The 18,491-nt window shown below is 36.6% G+C and overlaps 1 protein-coding gene across 1 annotated transcript; it reads left to right on the forward strand.

Moving 5' to 3' along the window:
• Positions 1 to 6,373: 6,373 nt before the first annotated feature.
• On the forward strand, positions 6,374 to 17,670 carry EIF4E3 (eukaryotic translation initiation factor 4E family member 3). The gene is made up of 6 exons (XM_085300060.1): positions 6,374 to 6,440; positions 8,036 to 8,130; positions 10,189 to 10,249; positions 13,419 to 13,485; positions 15,549 to 15,704; positions 16,256 to 17,670. The coding sequence occupies exons 2-6, from the start codon at positions 8,105 to 8,107 to the stop codon at positions 16,300 to 16,302; spliced, it is 357 nt and encodes a 118-aa protein (XP_085156186.1). The 5' UTR covers positions 6,374 to 6,440; positions 8,036 to 8,104; the 3' UTR covers positions 16,303 to 17,670.
• The last annotated feature ends 821 nt before the right edge of the window (positions 17,671 to 18,491 follow it).

Consider the following 18,491-nt stretch of genomic DNA (forward strand, 5'->3'; position numbering starts at 1 on the left):
CGCCTCGCCCTGCGCTCCGGCGCGCAGCCTGCGCGGTTACATCGTGAGGGTTTTTTTTTTAAAAAAAAGTCTGATTTCACTGTATTTCACACTCTTATCAAACGGTTTTTCCGCCGATTCTTTTTCCTACGSTTCCACACATTTAAATAGTGTCGTTGTTTCTTCAATTACAAATCTAGGAGCATGTGTAAATTCCTTAAAAATACAACTGTTGCCTTAAATTTCCAGAAGTCCGGGGCCTGCTGTAAAAATATGGGGCCAACGGTCAAACCATAATTACTGATTTATATGCAAAACACTACTGTGTTTTGTTTACCCGCAGCAATGCTAGAATAACGCCAAGGAGGGAGGGTGACAGCAAAACAGACGGGCTGTTTCATGCAGTGGAAAACCATTTAAGGCGTTAGAAAGCACACAAGCGATACCTTCTAGTGCGCAGCCATAAATGTAATTTACTGCAGCGTGCGAAGGTTCGTGTGTCTCTGCGGCGCCCCGGGGAAGCAGCTGCAGCCTGCATCGGTCGCCCACACAGATCTGGCTGTGGGAGCGCTGCTTGCGTGGGTACAGGGTGAACTTCCCAGCGGGTACAGCCGTGTGCATGAGTTTATTTACTGACTGCAGAAAAAGCACGACAAGGGGCAGTGGTGCTTTCCTGTGAGGTGAAGCTGGTTTTGACTACTGTTACGTATCACYCTAAATTGGACTGAAAGGCAGGAAGAAGTGACTCTTAAGAGTCAGGGGTAAATGGATGCTGAGATGGATATGCAGAGTTGCCTTTTTTTTATCATATTACTGTGAGAGAAATCCATGACTTCTGTTGCAAGAGCTGCATAATATATCATTAAGTTATACGGTTAAAATGAATGCCCACCAGCTAAGTAGTGCTATATATAGCAACAGTGATGTGCTACCAAATAACTGCCTTAGGTTTAATGACCTCACCTTGTAACATGGTCACTTGATGCGTTTCCTGCATCAGAAATGTCTTTATCTCACATCGGCAYGTATTTCTGTAAATGCCTTGGCGTCAGCGTAGCATCTGGAGGCTGTACTGCTGTGAGCAGGTCAAGCTCGTTATCATTGTCTCACGTCTCATATTGGAYATTTGCATTTCCTGTAAGTGCTAAGCCCTTTTTGGCGTGCGTGGCTACAGTGTTTACCATCTGCTACTGCTTTCTCATATACTATCCCATATTTGTTTTAGGAAAGCGAGAATGATGAAAGTATTTGGGAGAATATTATTCACCAGTTTGAGAAGTAAGATCATATGTATGATCTTCAAATGTCAGTAGGCCAGCCAGTCAGAAAAGCTGTCAGTCTTTTCTCCTAAGAGAGGCAAGATTTTCTTTTTGATTGTAAAGATTTCTTAAGGTTGTATGCTAAATATACTAAACCCATGAGTTTAGCTTTGCTGTTTGGTTTTCCATGCTGCAGGTCTCCAAGTTCATAGCTGTGTGTCCTGCTGGTAGTGCTTTTGCATGCAGCTCAGTGGTGGCATTACAAGACATGGCATTTCAGCAAGGTGGGCAGATGCCTTTGGTGCCTTCTTGGGAAGTGGATTAATGCCGGAGAGCTTTGCACTCATGTTCATCTCAGTGAAGTTCTGCATTGGTGCAGGGTGCTCTTCATAACACTCTCTGGCTTTTGAACTAAAGATTGCATTTCTAGATTTTGCAACTCTTTTCTTTCAATTTTTCAACAGTCTTCAATTTTTTTACAACAAAATATGGTTATGCCTCACTGAATATAACAAGTTAAAAATAAAGATTAGAAATCTGGTCATTGGATTCAGGTTGTGTAGCACATTCAACATGGGGTTTGAACAAAAGGAAAAGTCAAATGTGGTGAGACCATCAAGGCTTGGTATCATCAAGGCTTGGTATCGTTGATAACAAATACTGTTTGGCATTTGAAACCATCCCTTACTGGAATTTTGGGATGTAGACCTGAGTGTGATTTTGTGTAAATATAAGGATGTGAAACTGCTTACACTTTTTTCATGTATGTATGGCCATGAAGCAAAGAGCCTACTTTGTAAACCTTGCAAATCATGACTATAGTTTAGACTGAGTATTGTATGCCATTTTATTTTTAATGCTACACTGAGTAAGCCATTCCATACAAAATAATAAAGAAAATTTATTAGCGTTAGAAGCTGCCTGATTTTCAGGCTCACCGTGAGAAGCCAGAGGTTCTGTCTGCGGTGAGTTTTCGGTACAGTGTGTGTGAAAGTACACGCGATGATGGGGACTTTACATGCCGTTGCAAAAAGACATCTTCTGAAAGCCTACCTGCATCTCAGCTGCTAGTGTTGCTAATATACCAATTTCAACCAACAGTAAGGAAAGTRTCAGTTCCCTTTACAAATCAGTGTTGTCAGAAAATGAGTATAGGTTGCGTTAAAGTCTAGTACAGAAGGCTCACCTCTAGCTGAATTTTGTGAAAGATTGACTTCCTTCGGGGAAGTCTGAATGTACGTCTATACAGGTCAGGCAGAAGGATCGTGGATGGCCTGTTGTGTCTTCTTGCCTGACTTCTAGCAGAGATTTTAAGTTAGTTTGTTTCTGTTGTAAGAACAGTTTGACTTTTATATATCTGTTTTTTGAAAGGAAGAACATGCTAATGAATGTTATCAAATGTAATGCAATGCTATTAGTCTRCTCCAGGAAAGTGAAAATGTTCTTAGAAAACACATTATCTGTATATGCTTATTTTTCTCTCTCCATGTTACACTGAAGAGTTTTATATAAATAAACTTTAGTAGATAAATTCTGATAATTGAGCCATTTTCATAATAATTATGAATTTTTATAGCTGAATACATCAAATATTTGAAACAAAACTTAATACTTTCCCTTCTTCCCTATAGYAAAATCTTATTTATCTAAGATCATCTATTTCATCTATTAAAGCTCATGAGTAGGTGGCTTACAATGAAAAATGATGGTTTATATTATAAAAATGTTCAAACCAGTAAATGCGTTTTGACAGGCTTTGATAGCTTGAAATCAGTCTTTGTCCATATTCAGAATGGATTACTACATTTGTTTAGTTGCCACAGCATGTTTTTGAGTATATGCTTTGGAATTAAATATTTTGCTTATTTATACCAAAACCAGTTGCAGCTAAATACTTACACTGATATTTTCTGAAGTGCTCAGCCACGTTCAAAGTTGCTCCCACTGAAGCCATGATAAGATTCCCATTGAGAATGGGCCAGCGTGCGAACATCTGGAAAAAATYCTACCCTTAGTTATTTGTAGGGAAACAGAAGAGCTACAGTTTGGTGTTAGATGTTAACAGAAGCATGACCACCTGGAGATTTATTCATGGATAAAACACTRGATTTATCTTTGCATCTTTGTTCGTTATTCATAGTGGAGTAATAAAGAAGTAGCTGCGAGCTGGTGTTAGGATTCACCTTGGGCAGGTTACTCACGGCTCCGTTTCTCGCGCTCTTAACTAATGCTCCTGCAGTTCTCTGTAAGATACGGGAGATACGGGAAATTAGTTGTTCGCCATGGCTTGAGCTGAATGTCTCACGTGGCTTGTCAGATTACTGTTGTTGCCAATGGCAGTAAAATTATTCCGAATGAGGGGATTTTCTAATGGCTTCATTTTAAGAATCAATATTTGCAGTTTTCCTGTTTTGCAGAAGCATATATTGGGAGTTTTTTCAGGAGAGTACACAACCATCTTATGACTCCTAGTTTATATCATAACTGAGTGTTTGCTGGAAAAGTTGCAGAAACGGAAATTTCTACATTTTTTTCATTTGAAACTCATCTACCATTTGTGCTAATTTAATCTAAACTTTTCCTACGYACTCAATTTAAAAAAAATCACTATTTTGTGGCTTTCGAGGCACAAAAAAACACTCAGTTGTCATCTATGCTGATCTGTGGAGCTTATGGGTGTCTATCACAGAAACGCAGCACTTCATATTTGTCGGTGTTCTGTAATCTGGCAGGAAGTTGTGCTTTTTCCTCTTGTTGTGTGCAGTTTGAGTACTTTGTTTTAATGACTGCCACTTTGGCTGGCTGTAACTAATATATTGTTTCTGTCTTATGCATTAATCCTAATTTATGCAAGTGTAATTCCGCTCAGTGTGGCAAATGGTGCAGAACTGAAACTTTTAAATTGATGTGTGTTATCATTTTATAATTTGCAATCCTTTCCATAGTTTGTTTCAGTTAATCAAATCATGAATTGGAGTTTCAGTTGCATACAGAAATAATAGGTTACAAATGATCTAGAGGTATAGCAGAGTATTCCTGAGCTGGTTATAACATATAAAAAGGGATGAGCTGGGTATTTGAATAGTTATTTTGGAGATGTCTTTATCTTTTCTAAGCATTTTTTTAATAAAAAAAAAGCTTTTGGTGTTAGAGATCAGCCCAAAAGATCAATGATACTTTCCAGAGTTGGATGAAAGGCTGAATCTTGTGGGCATGAAGGACTTGCCAAGAAAGTTACTAGGAACAAAAGAATAGTCCATCACCTTAAATTTTCAAATAAATGATCTACTGGTTGGTTGGTGTTTTCTGCCAGCTGATCACATAGGTTCTCTGGAATATATTATTTGCAACTATCAGAACGAATCATTTGATGACCTCAAAGTGGAATATTCTGTATTTCATTCTCAGCTGATTTCTGGAATGGTGTTAGAATTGCGAAATGGTTGCTGTGAATACCTAGATAACCTTTGGCTGGAGTTACAGAATATCTTTTTATCTCGCATTTGAATAGACTTTATTATCACAGGGTCTCAAAAGCAGTATCATTTTGAATATATCGAATGATGATACTGTAAAGCAAAGTCATAAAGCAAAGTTAACTCCATACATATTGTTGGCTATTGAGTTAGCAAACTGGCAGATATAGTACTTAACAGAAGTAATTTCTCAGACGGGGGTGTGAGATGTGGAGAGGCAAAATCATCTCCWTTTTGCCAGTTTATGGAACAACGTTTGAGAGGTCAGCACTAAGAAGACACAAGTGATACTGCACTGCACACCCCTCTTGCTCCCTACCAGCAAATAAAGATAAATCACCTGCAAAGTTTTGTATCCCTTTTAAGTTGCTACTTGTATCCTACATTAGGAAGCCAGCTGACCATCTCTGTTTTTGTTCAGTTTGAATTTTTCTGTTTATTCTTTAAGTGCAGAGTGCAGAAAAGGCAACTTCAGTTTATCAGTTTCTTGGTTTTCCATGTCTAATGAGTAACAGGTAAGTAGTTTACTAGACATTAGTTTCTGCTCTGTACTGAAAAAGTTAAGAGGGAGTTCTCTGCTATTTTTTAATGTATTTTAAGTCATTCATCTTGACAGGTTCCATCAAAAACCATCGGAGTTAATATCAGAGTTTTGAAAATGTGATGCTGTTTTCGTAGTTTTGCTTAGGTTTAATTATTCAGCATCTTCCTTTACATGTGTAGCTTTTGCCCCAGCGCCTGGCTTATGTCCTCAGCAACCGAGCGGTCTTTGAGTGCGTTCCTGAACGCTTCTGTGCTGATCGGATGGGTCGTGGCAAGACAGCCGCATAGCTGGGGGGATTGCTGGGGTCTCCTTTCCCCTTATCCTTAGATCTTTCTTCAGCAGGTACCTGGGCAACAACTTAGTTTTGCTCTCTGTTTCTTAGATCTACTGTGTTGTCTTTTTTTTCAGGTTCAGTTGTGTTATACGTTTGTGTTTGCTCTTTTTAAGATGAAATGGAAAGTTGCTTTGTTTCAAAATAAAGATTCTTTGGTGGTCTTATTTCTGCTTTAGAAATAGCCCTTTAGAAACAGGGCTTCGTGAGTTCCCTTATTCCGCTAGTTGTGTGACTTTGTAGTTTTGTGCCATCTAGTGGTGTGTGCGAGTAAGCAGGACTTCAAATTTAGAATATAATTACAATTAATTATATAGCTAACATTTTTTAAAGAAGATGGAAGTATGAAATACTGAGAATATTTTTTAATGGAAGAGACATCTGGGTTATACTGAATGCAATTAAAAAGGAATCTTSGATGTTAGCTTGAATTCAGTTACTAAGGCCCCCTAAAATTCAAATCATTTTTTTTAAGTCTAAAAGCAGAAAGGAGAGTGGGGTGTCCATTAAAAAGAACACAGTTAGTTTTGGTTAATTCACTTGTCTAATTTAAACATAATTTTGTAAACTACCTGACAAATCTCAATTCAGCCTAAAGTGTAAGAATAATTGAATTCCTATTTTTAAATAAGTAATGATCATCTAAACTGAAGTTTACTCTGTAACTTTGACATATGAATGTTTCAACATCTTGCTAATATGATTCACTTTTCTCCATCCATCTTCCCCCRCCCCCAGGTAAAATACGTATTTTTATTAACCTCTACTTTTTTTCAAGGTCACTTCCTGGTACTACAGCAGCTGAATGTGCATCAAATTTGAAGAAGATTTATACAGTACACACAGTACAGGTAAGATTAAGCTTCACTACAGTAGTTCCTACACATGAAAACTGAAACTTAAGGTGTGAAGTTACATTAACACACTTGTATGGATGAGTCACACTCATGCCTTCGCTCACCTGTGATATGAAATGTAAGTACTGCTCTTTGTATGTGCTATAACTTAGTCATTCTTGGAATTTCATTTGGCTTTCCAGACCAGAAAAGGATGAAGTATGTTGGTTTGCTTTGATCAGACAAACCCACTCTTTTTAACCATTCCAGTTTCTTTTGGTGCCACTGTTGGATTGTTATGCTTAAGTATTTATCCTGCCTTTTCTCTAGTTGTGCTTTAATACAGCAAAATTAGAACTTGTGGTTGATTTTCCTGTCTCTGCCCTTAAGCTTGACTTTTTTTTTTTTTTTTTTCCAGTGAACTGGCTTATGGTTAGGTGCTTTTACATCATGGATATTTGCAGCAGTGAGAAATTCTGAATGTTTCTATGTCATCTAGTTTTAAACCATCAATACCAATCAGTGGGCATCTCTTGYCAGTAAAGCGGCATTTCTGTTTTACTGCCCGTGTTGGTGTGAAATACAATGAATTGGTATTTGCCTTACCTTAATGCTAAGCTGACTTAGTTCACTAGATCGCTGAACTTCTAAGGTGATGCCAAAGCCTTCTCCTTGGAAGAAGCCAACCATGGTGATCTTCTGTAGCTTTAAGTGAAGCTGTCTTACTAATATTTGTGCAGTTTGTTACATTACATGAGATGTTTCCTCTCAGCGGATCAATCTAAGAGGTAAACTGGTTTTAGAAGTTTTATGGAAACAAGGTTCTCYGTGGCAGTACTTTGGTGTAATGTCTGAGGTTGTTCTTTGCAGACCTTTGGGAAAGGTTCTCTTTCCCTGTCTGTATTAGCAGCGTCCACATCGTTCAGGCAGTGAAATCAATTTTGACAGCACAAATTGGTCCGTTTMAAAATGAGGTTTAACCAAGTGTCATCAGCTCATCCACAGGATCGCGCATTTGTGCGCGCTTCCCCGTTTTCAACGGAAGGTAGGGTATTGCGCAGGGCAAGGACTGCACAGCAGCAGGCTGGGGCAACAGGTACTTGTGAGTCTGAGCCAGCCACGGGGTGGTAATTGTTTATGTATCTTTTCTGTGATAATTTGAGCTGATTACTGCTTAGCATTAAAAAAGCAAAAATGRAATGCAGAACTCAATATAAATATTCCCCTCTCTCCCTGATTTTTTACATCAATTTTTATATTTTTAATAGTTTTTCTTCTCTTTTAGTGACTGGATAATGGAAACAGCTATTAGATGAAGTTGCCAAGGGCCACAAAAATTATCACTTAATGTTGATAATGTTGCAATGTTTAGTTTTAAAGTTGTATTCGTATCTAATGTTACATCCACTGCATGTAGCTGCAACATAATCTTTAAAATCTTTAAGAAGTGAAATTGTAACAAGATGATTTCAAAGCCTTTTTTATAAAGTACAAGAAAATGATAGTTCTCTAGAGTAAAATACGTGATGGTTCTGGAGAAAATAAAGGTAGCAAATCCTCATGAAAGTTCTTCTCACATGTTAATGCAACTATACTTTTTTATTTTTAAGAATTTCTGGAGTGTCTACAACAACATCCCTCCTGTGACAAATTTGCCGCTGAGATGTAGTTACCATTTAATGAGGGGAGAGAGACGGCCGCTTTGGTAAGTGTGTTGTCATTAGATGTTTCTGGGAGTGGGCAGTGAAAAACATTAAGTACATGGTGAAGGGAGGCACAAGTGGGACAGAAGTGTCTTGTCTCTGTTGCCTGCAAATGGCTGAACTAAGGATATCTCTTTTGTAGGTCTATCAGGATCTTTTTAAGCTTGAAAGTTACTTGTGCTGAAGAGAGTCTATATTCAAAAGACCATAACTTAATTGTCCACTTTGGAACTTAGATGTAAATAAGAAATCAAATTATGAATTAAAAATTAATACATTATGTCTCCAAATTTCRGTTCAAGAATACACAGAAAATATATGGTATATTATGCTTTCATATGGGTTACTAGTATTTGAATTATTTTTAACTTAATTTTTTTTCCTCTCCACTGAAGGTAGTGTAGTAACAGTATAAATGACTGATGCTCCTTGACAGTTCTTTACCCATGCAAAAGTATGGTTCATATGCATAACACTGTATATATGGGCTTAGATTAAAGCTAAATGTAACTATTTAATGATGCCATTATGAAGGGATAAGTTGCAGCAAATTCCTATGAAACTGGTATAAATCAGTGTTCTTTTTCCACAGAAGTTGAGCTAGCCTGCCTTCTTCCTGATAAAATTCTTTTACTTTCTAATTGGATCGCTTAAAAATTTTCTGAGGAGATTTGATCTTTTTGGCATCATTTGCACTAGACAGTGATTGAATTAGAGTCCTTTAACTTGATCATAGAATGCCTAACTGGATGTTGACTTACTGCAGGAGGTTTCCATGCTAATCTGAAGAAGTAAATAATTTTCTAAAATGAAATATATCTGAAAACATACATTACTTTTCTAAAAATACTGTTACTGGTCAGAATAGCTAAAGTAGGTTGAAAGAAACATYGGTGCCTGTACAAATCAAGTAGGCAATTGTGTGGAGGTCTTGATATCTTTGTCAGGATGAGTGGGAACATTTTGTTTTTTTCTCTATTTTTAGTTTTGATTTGGTAAGTGTCTAGTAGGGGTGTGAAATGTCAAGATCTTTTTTGAAGATGATACATCTATTTTAAGACTATYAAAGTAAATGTGTATGCTGTATTTTAGGAAAGGGATTGCAAGATGTTGATATGATCAAAGCCCACTAACTTTTCAGTAATTGCTGCACAGAAGCTTTTCTCTGATTACAGTTACAGCATGCGGGCTAATTGCAGCCTAGTTTTTAGGAGTAAAAACAAATTCTGCAGTGCAAATTGAAGACTGCAGATTTTTGAAGGTGTCATTCCAAAATTTGCCTCCTTTCTTTCCCCAGTGTTTGTCTGGATTGATGGGAGCCCATTGATCTTGGGGAATCTTTATAGGTTTTGTATTCAACCCTCTTAGGTTTGGATATTCAAAAGGCGAATTTTAGAGTATGCTTATGAAAACTTCAGAGTTTACGCTGTGTCTGCTTTTACAGAGTTCTAACAGAAAACTGAAAGCCCCAAGTGTAAAATTTATAAAAAGAATAGTGACAGAATAAACTTGAAAAGTCTGCAGGTTTGTTGTTGTGCCTTTGCCATTATAAAGCAGTTTCTGATCATGTCTGTCTTSACCCCAGACAACTTCAGTCTTTTTCTCTAAATTAGGACAATTAATTTCTAGCTGTCTCGGAACTGAAATGAAGTGTGTTCAAGTTCTGTTAAACTGAATGAACTTGAGAGTAACAAGTTGCTTATGTGAAARTATGTCAGAGTTTTTCCAAAATAAAAGGTTACCATAGCAAAACATAAAATTGCTTTGTGGCATGTTCCCATATAGTGTGCAGCCACTTCAAAGATAGTCTGTGGTCAGGGAAAATGTAAGTATTTTCCAACACACAAAACTTAGSAGAGGGATTAGGTGTTGAGAGATACACTTCGTATGAACAATGAAAGATTTATCTCTGATGTCAGAAGTCATAGCTTGAGTCATGCTACCTGGAGTTAGTAATTGCATTTCAAATGGGGGTTTTCTGGGAAAATTAAACCCCAGACATAGGTTTATCTYGATGTGGATTTGAATGTTTATTTTACTGATATATTTCCCATAACCAGGGAAGAGGAAAGTAATGCCAAAGGAGGTGTGTGGAAAATGAAGGTCCCTAAGGAAAGTACGGTACGTAATATTCACCTTTTACTTAGAAATGATTTAACAAGGGGAGTTCTTTAAACTCTGTGAAATAAAGCTTGTGTAAAGTTTTTCAGTTTTGACATCATCCAGTAYAACAACCAGACACCATTTTAAAATTCATAACCTTTTATTGCAAGACAGTGAGAGAACATTTCTTTTTAGCTAATTCAGTATCTTGTTTTTGACAATATTTGTCACTGTATGGTGACAAATCAAGCCAAAGTTGAAATGTTKTACTCCATTTCCATTTGGCAGGCGTAGTATTTTACAAGTGCTTTTGTTCTCAAGACTCTGTATGCTTACAGGTGTCCAAAACAAAATATAAACATCTTTTCCTGGTAATACTAAATGCTAGGTTATAGCCAAAACCTTAGTGATACTCTTCAAGAATCCACACACAGTTCAGCACGACTGCCAGAGTTTCACTGAAGTGTCAAGTGCGACTAAGCTCTCTGTCAGGCTCAGTAGGACTCTTTGTGCTTAACGTTGCTTGTACGCACTCCTGTAGACGTATACTGTGTGCACTGTGCCTTTCTCGTGCCGGTTGAAGACTAGGACTTTGTTTCCATGGATAGCTAATCCCGTCTAATGCCTTGCTCCCACTGGAAGGGGGAAGATCTTGCTCTTTCTCCTTTCCCAGTCCCACTTGTCCTGACAGTGGTGCTTATCAGATCATTCTGTGAGCTGGTTCAACACACAAAGATAGCAGAATTATTTTTTAATTTGATCAGTATATGATCAGGAAATATTTTTGAGGAGTCTGTGGGGTAAAGGAGAAAAGAGGAAGATGAGATAGTCCCCTTTGCTGGCAACTGTGAGCTGTCACATCACCTTGTGCATGTCTTATAAAACCGGAGCGCTTTTTGATTTGCTCTTTGATTTGCTCTTTTTTTATTTGCTCTTTTTTTATTTGCTCTTTTTTTAATTTGCTCTTTTTTAATTTTAAAGTTTAAAATAGAAAATACGTTCAGGCATGTCATTGTTTTAGCCCTGCTGAAAAAATTTGTTTTCTGTGTGCTGGGCTTTGTGCCCCTATTAAAAGCATGTGAGTAACTTTTCCTGTGAACTGTCACAATGAAGAGATTTGACCTATTCACATGTGTTATTTATGTGTATAAGTGTGTTCTGGATCAGGCCTTTAAATGCTAAAAGTGACGTGTAAGAAAAATGTGACAGCCTTGCAAAAGGCATTAAACGCTGAAAGATGGTACTTGAAATTTCAGCCAAAAGTTAATTGATTTTGCCTGTGGGTTTTTTTTTTCCATATGTGAATTGCAGCTTTCTTCCTTTCCAATCCCAAGTGATCACAAAAGACTGAAATTTTCTTTTTCCTTTTATAATCCAAAGTGTGAAGATTGTCAGAAGTGACAAGCAGTTTGGGGGGCTTACATTTTTGGGTGGTGAATTTAGAAACCTCAGAGATACATGTTTTTTCACAGGCTAAATGAAGGAAACTTTTTTGATCTCTGGAATTAAATATCACACATCTCTGGCTACTTCTGAAAGTTTTAATCAGAGATGAACTTGAATCAGCTTTTAGTATCTYTGTAAATGGAGTAAATATTATCTTCGTGCCTATTTCTCATTTTTGGCTTCATGCTTCTAATGGTCACACATCCTCACAGTAGCTCTTAGGCTAAGAAGAACTGTCTTGTACAGACCTGAGTGGAAAGGATGACATGCTCTAGCAATGCTTTGATGAGGGTGTGGAGGGAGGGAGAGGTAGCTTTCCTAAAGATATCAGTCTTTCAGATGGTATGATAAACTAACTGACAAAATACTGACATTTGAAAATGTTTTTGCATGTATACAGTGACACTTCTTTATGTCAATTTTTAATATGAAAACTAATACTTTTTAGATCCTCATAAGCCTGATCCTGCAACTGCTTACTACTGGATGAAGTGCTTCCTACCCATGAGACCATTAGGACAACTCACAGTAGTGAGCACTATGCCTGGTAATGAGAGTATGCATGGTCAGTCTCAACATTCATGTATGAACTCTTCCACTGGCAGGCAAAATACATCATGTCAAAGATTATCACACTGACATCTTCAAACTGCCTCATTGATGAGTTGCATCAAATAATTCTTTCCATAGCCTAGATCTATATTATGCATTGGATTAGTTGGTAATTATCAAGTCACAGAAATGCATGATGCTTATCTTTTGTACCCCAGAAGATGGCTTAGGAGTACTTAGAAACTCCATTAAAGCAGTTTATTGGTTTATCTTCTTCATAGCTGCTTGCTTTTTGTTTTAACCTTGGTGCAKTTGATTTGTTTTTCCTTTTTTAATAGTACTAAAACCCAAGCTAACTCAGAATAGCAGAAAATACATTCCTTAGAAGCAGTATATGAAAAAGTCATTATGGAGGTATAGGCGAATATAGATGTTGCCATATTCTAAAAAATAATTTATGTCTTTGTAACCACACACCTTGGAGCATATTACTGAATGCGTTAGAACTGCATGTAATGTGTTAAAAAAAGAGGTTCCAAGTTYTGAATGCTCTTTGGCTTAGGTGATRACAAATGTCAAAAGCAAATAACAATGTAATTACTCTAACAGAGCCAAAGAAAACTGGCTGATTGCTTTTTTTCTCCAGTTTTAATTCTCTAGTTAGCATTTAAATTTGTTGAAAGTCATAGTCAAGGAGAAGCAGACATGATGTTTAAATATAAATACATTTAGTTTACTGGTAGGGTTTTCTGGTACTTTTTTTAAAGTGGATAGTAATTATTTTCCATAGAAACAAATGATTACAAGTGGAGCTTTGTAGTCTTTTTATCATATGAAATTCTTGGGAGAAATCTACTTTCGTGCTTTATAGTAATTAGTGCGTTCAGGATGAGTCATGGACTCATATATAGAGAAGGTAAATTTATACTTAAATATTTAAARTATTTATTAGAACAGCTCTGAGTTGTGGTATTTATTATCAGACTCYAAACTTGCTCTAACTATACTGAAGAAATTAATAATATAATATAGTGTGCAACTGTTYATTTGCATACCATTCAGTGTACAAKRTACTCTTTTTCTGTCCAGACAACCTCAGAAAGAGAATCCACTCAAAACTGAGGTAGCAAGCCTAACACTTAAATTAAGAGAAAATAACATAAGAGTAACTGGTTTTTTTTCTTCCTAGGCTGCAGTTTGGAAAGAGCTACTGTTAGCAACTATTGGAGAGCAGTTTACAGATTGTTGTGCAGCAGGTAACTTTTAAAAATAATTTAGACTAGCATCACAAACAGGGAGTTTGAATGCAGACTRTGGAAACAGTACTAAAAATACAGGACAAAGCACGAAATCCTATTCGTATGCATTTGTCATTAAGASGAGGAGAAGGTCTTCTGACTGTCTTGGGGCAGAAATAATTCTAGATTTGAGTTCAACAGCTTGCAACTCTTGGAATCCAACAAGAAATTACATTTTCATAGTAGATTGCTTGTACTGTCTCAGCTGGAAGTGACTAAATTAGACAGACACCCCTATTACCCCTCATGGTCTCTGTTGAGTCTCCTAATAAGGTGATGAGTTGTCAATGGAAGCAGCAGAGAAGACCTGAAATAGAGAAGCTGAGTGTTTTGCCTATCATTACATTAAAAACTTGCAGCAGAGCCATGATACAAACCTGGGTCTCCTGAATCTCAGGTTAGCGCTCCAGCCAAAGGTGGTATTTTCATTATCACTTAAAAAYATTGCTTAGGTCAAGCCAGTCTCTAGTGTAATTGAATTTACATAAAAATTCTTAAAATGCCTTGTTGGTTTACTAGAAAACAGTCTTTAATCATCCAGAAACCAGTACCTGATTTTGTTCGGGTGTAATAATTCAGTGAAGTCATTTCACAATAAATTTCRTCTCTGTGCTTGCAGACTTGCACGTTTCATTTTAAAAGGTCCTCAGGAAGGGCTTGTGAGTGCTACCTTACTTAAGATGTGTCATCATGCTGTATCTTAGTCATGAAAAGCAAGTGTGAGTCTGTGACCATTTCGTAAGCTAAGGTTCGTTTGCAGAACTGTTACTAGGTAAAGTAAATGATTAACTTGTCAATCCAGTGGCCTATAGGGAATGAATTCCGAGAACTGATTACTAAGCTAGGTTTTCAGTTTAACTTATTTCTCATCATTTCTTGTGACCATATTTACTCCTAGACATATATATATRTATGTATGATTAATCTGGCTTTTATTTAATGTTAAGGAATATCCCATTAGGAAGTGTTCCATCTCTGCTTTCTCATTCAAGAGAAAAGAATTCAGTTTCTCCAGTTCACAGAGCAACTCAGCAAAGATTTTTCAAACAAATATTCTCTCTCAAACATAGTTAATATAGCAGAGTAGGCATGCTACATTAGGTTGCTTCTCTGTATTCAGTTAGTTGTTTTGTTTTGTTTTATTTTTTCTAAAAGGGTTTACTGAGCCAATTTCTCAGATAACGTATTCATTGCTTGCCTGACATATTTCAGGATTATAAGAAGGAGACTACAAGCCTCAAATCCTTTACCTGCGGAAGACATTTCCAATAGGTGCTATTAAAAACCTCCGTGTGCATAGCTGAGCTCATATCAAGAAGAAGGGAGATTTTCTGCCCAGGGAAGGAGGAGGCAACTGGTGGGAGGAAGGTGGAGGCAGTCTTCCCTTTCGGCACCAACAGGGTCTCAGACGGGGCTATCCGCAGAACCGCATCCGGGGGATTTCCTACTAAGAAGTGCTTCTCTGCTCAAGTACAGAGTTATCAACGCTGGTAGCAGCAGCAGCAGGCCTGGCTGTGGTTTTATTAATTATTTTTTTGCTGCTGCTTTGACAAAATGGAAAGGAAAAACACAGCAATACAGTTTACAGTCTGGAAAAAGTARTGTACAATCTCTGTCAGGCACTGTTCATGGGGTATTAGTTGTTTTTCCCCTCAAAATTTTGCTTATRAGTTGCTGAAGTAAATTAGCTTTAGTAGTTTATGTTACTAACTTTAGTGAGTATTTTGATTCCCTTCTAGTAAAGGATAAGAGTGCAATAATAAAGATGAATAACCTTGTGACAATTTATTARAACTATTTTGAGGTAATATTTACAATAGTTTCTACTAGTAATAATGTTTGTTTCTTTCTGGTAACTATTTTGTCTGGTTTCTGCACTGGTATTCTCTTCATTGGAGATCACTGTCTTTCCTTTCTTGAGTTTGTTCAGCTTTTGGGCAGTGTTTCATAATACATAAGTATCAAATAAGACATGCCTCACTTTTAAAGAATTCTTTAATAATGCTTCCTCTTCTGTACAGATGATGAAGTAATAGGGGTTAGCGTCAGTGTTCGTGACCGTGAAGATGTTGTACAAGTCTGGAACGTGAACGCCTCTTTAGCAAGTGAAGCAAAAGTTTTAGAAAAGATACATAAACTTCTGCCCCACACATCTTTTAAAGCAGTGTTTTATAAACGTAAGTATTTTGTATTAGTTCATTTCTACCTTCACTAGAGAAATAGTAGCCAGTAGGATATTTCCATGGGAATAACCTGCTTGATTCATCTTTAAAGATTTAGAAGTCTTGCATCTCTCATTTCATTCAAATTTTTACTTTAAAGTTATAGATAGTTATGTCCCTTCAATGTAAAAGTTAGCTACCATTCAAAGTATAGAATATTTTAAGCTTAATTTTAGGATATACTTGGTTTCTTGTTTAATATGCAAGATTCCTAAAATGAGTGAGATAAATGTATTGATAACTCTCAAAATTTCATGCTTTTTAATTTAGATATTYGTGTGGTACAACCATTTACTATCAGAATTTTCAAGGATGCCTTAATTTAGGCTGTGAATAAGTGTATTATCAGAATAGTGCATTCCCCAAGTCACTTGTTTGCATGTTGTCTTCCTTGACGGCTCACACCCTGTTGTCTTTTATTTTCATCTTTTTAACTTCTTGACAAAGTTTACATAACAAAGTTTACAATTTTTATTGTTTCTTTTTCCCCTCCCTCTCTTCCTTAGCACACAGAGAACATCATGCTTTTGAAGGCCGATGTGGAAAACATTAACTGMAGTCTGTACCAAGTTCAGTCTTTGTTATTCAGTGTTTTGAAGTGCTCTGAACATGGAGGAGGATGGACAAAGCCCTGCAGGAGCACCACGTGCAGTGCCTTTTTGAATTTTTACCATTTCAGATTGGGCTATGGCTACTGAAAATGAGGAAAATGGATGCCTTGATTACTAAATGTGCCATTCATTACTTTTTATTTGGTTGTTTTTTTAGTTTCTTTAAAATTTTTTTAGGCACTTGTTTTTTGATCAGATTATATTTGTTCCTCTTTCAGTAAGAGAGAAAGCTTTCATTTATTTTGCACTGTACTTGGTTAAGTGCAAATGCACACAAATGTGGTATACTGCTTTTTTCTAAATGTGTTGTACATAGAGGAAGACTGGCTTGATGAAATATGTTTTCAATCTTTGTTTTGAAACATTCCTATCATGTTAAGATTTACTCATTGTCTTTATCCCAAGAGAGAAAGAAATTGCACTGCATTATTCTAATATACCATGTAATCTGGTCTTGCACTGGCAATAGCACACATACTGTAAGAGTAAATAATAATCACTGAATGAGAGACTAAAGAGAAAACATTTATTTTAGAACTAAACCTCTGTGAGATGATGTTAACTTTAGTAATTTCAAAAAAAAACACTTATTCAGACTGAGATATCTTTCAGTAGGAAGCCCTACAAACTCTATACCTCTCTTATTTTAAGAGGGAATGGTGTTTTTAATGGTTTTATGTTGTATGCTTCCTTACGATATWTTTTCTGTACATTCATGAAAAAAGTGTCATGAATAGTCTCTAATGCATTTGACTAACTGGATTAATTCCTCACCCTTCTTAGATTAGTTTAGGCCTATGCCTGCATCTCCAAAAGCTTCAGTATCAKAACTGCTGTTGACTTCAGTGCAAAGGAATAGGTCCCATCATGTGTAGTTTCAAGCGATCGTGGCACCTTAAGAGAGCTTTTTTTTTCATTTACAGAAAATAAATGAATTTTGTTTTACAGTGTGCATGTGAATATGAACCATGCTAATCCTTACATATTTATCTGTGTTAATTATTTGCGGTGTCAATTTGTTTTCCTATATTACCAAAGATTGATTTAGTTCCTTTCCCAAGAGTAAGCTACAAAGTAGAGATGAGTGTACACTCCACTGAGCATTACTTCATTGTTAGGAGTTTTTATTTGGCAACTGTTCAAATTGCACTGATTTCCACATGTTTAGTATATTAAAAGGCAGGCGTTGGAATCAAATAAATTCTAAAGTAAGAATCACATTTGAGATTTTTTACAACTTTGTCTGTATTTATGAGTTAAAGCTGTACAGTTAATAAGCATTGTTAATTAAACAAGTTTTCTAAATCAAATATCTTGTTTCTGCAATTGCTTTCCGAGATTACATTACTGAACCTTCCTTTTTAAATCTGTGTATTTTTCAGTATTTTTTTTCTCTTAGAAGCTATCAATGTTTTGTACAGAGATAAAATGTCTTCTAAATGGAGTTTTTGTGTAAAATCAGAAAGAAGGCTAAAATTTAGCGATATCTCTTGTATATTTTCAGTTACTACTTAAGATATTTTTCTTACAGTTCAGATTATTTTCTTGCAGTTCTTTATATACTTTATAAAGTATACACATTGAGGTTTAAAAATAGAAAGTATAGAAACTATTACCAGTTTAATTATTTGACAATTTGTAGAATTCGTATTGTTGCAGTGACGTTATATGATATAAACCAACTAACCTCATTTACTTTGATTAGTTTTTACCATTCTACTTTTCTAAGATGCATCTAAAGCTGCAAGGATTTCTTTTTGTGGTATAGTTCCCTTTGGATTACTCCAAAATTGTCCGAGACCCATTACAAAAATATATAAATCTGTGATGTTATATTTAACTACAAGCAGGGTTTGAACTAGCAGYGCAGTTTCTTTCGTAGGTACACCCTCGTCTGCTGGGCGTACCTGTGCTAGCGCTGGACTGGCTAGCTCGGGTGCTGCTGCGGGTGTAGCTGTGTCTGCACAGAGGCCAGCAAGGACCGATACTGCGCGGGCGATACGGAGGATCGCGATGCCTCGGCAGCTCTGTTAGCACTGGCCTAGGTCAGCTGAAACGTGACGGTCTGCGGTGCAGGGCTCCAGGGTAGAGCTGCTTCGTCTTACTGCAAGAACAGCAGGTTTAAATAAGA

Source organism: Rhea americana, unplaced genomic scaffold (genome assembly GCF_003343005.1).
Source record: "Rhea americana isolate MKP2758 unplaced genomic scaffold, rheAme1 scaffold_16, whole genome shotgun sequence".
Lineage (NCBI taxonomy): Eukaryota > Metazoa > Chordata > Aves > Rheiformes > Rheidae > Rhea > Rhea americana.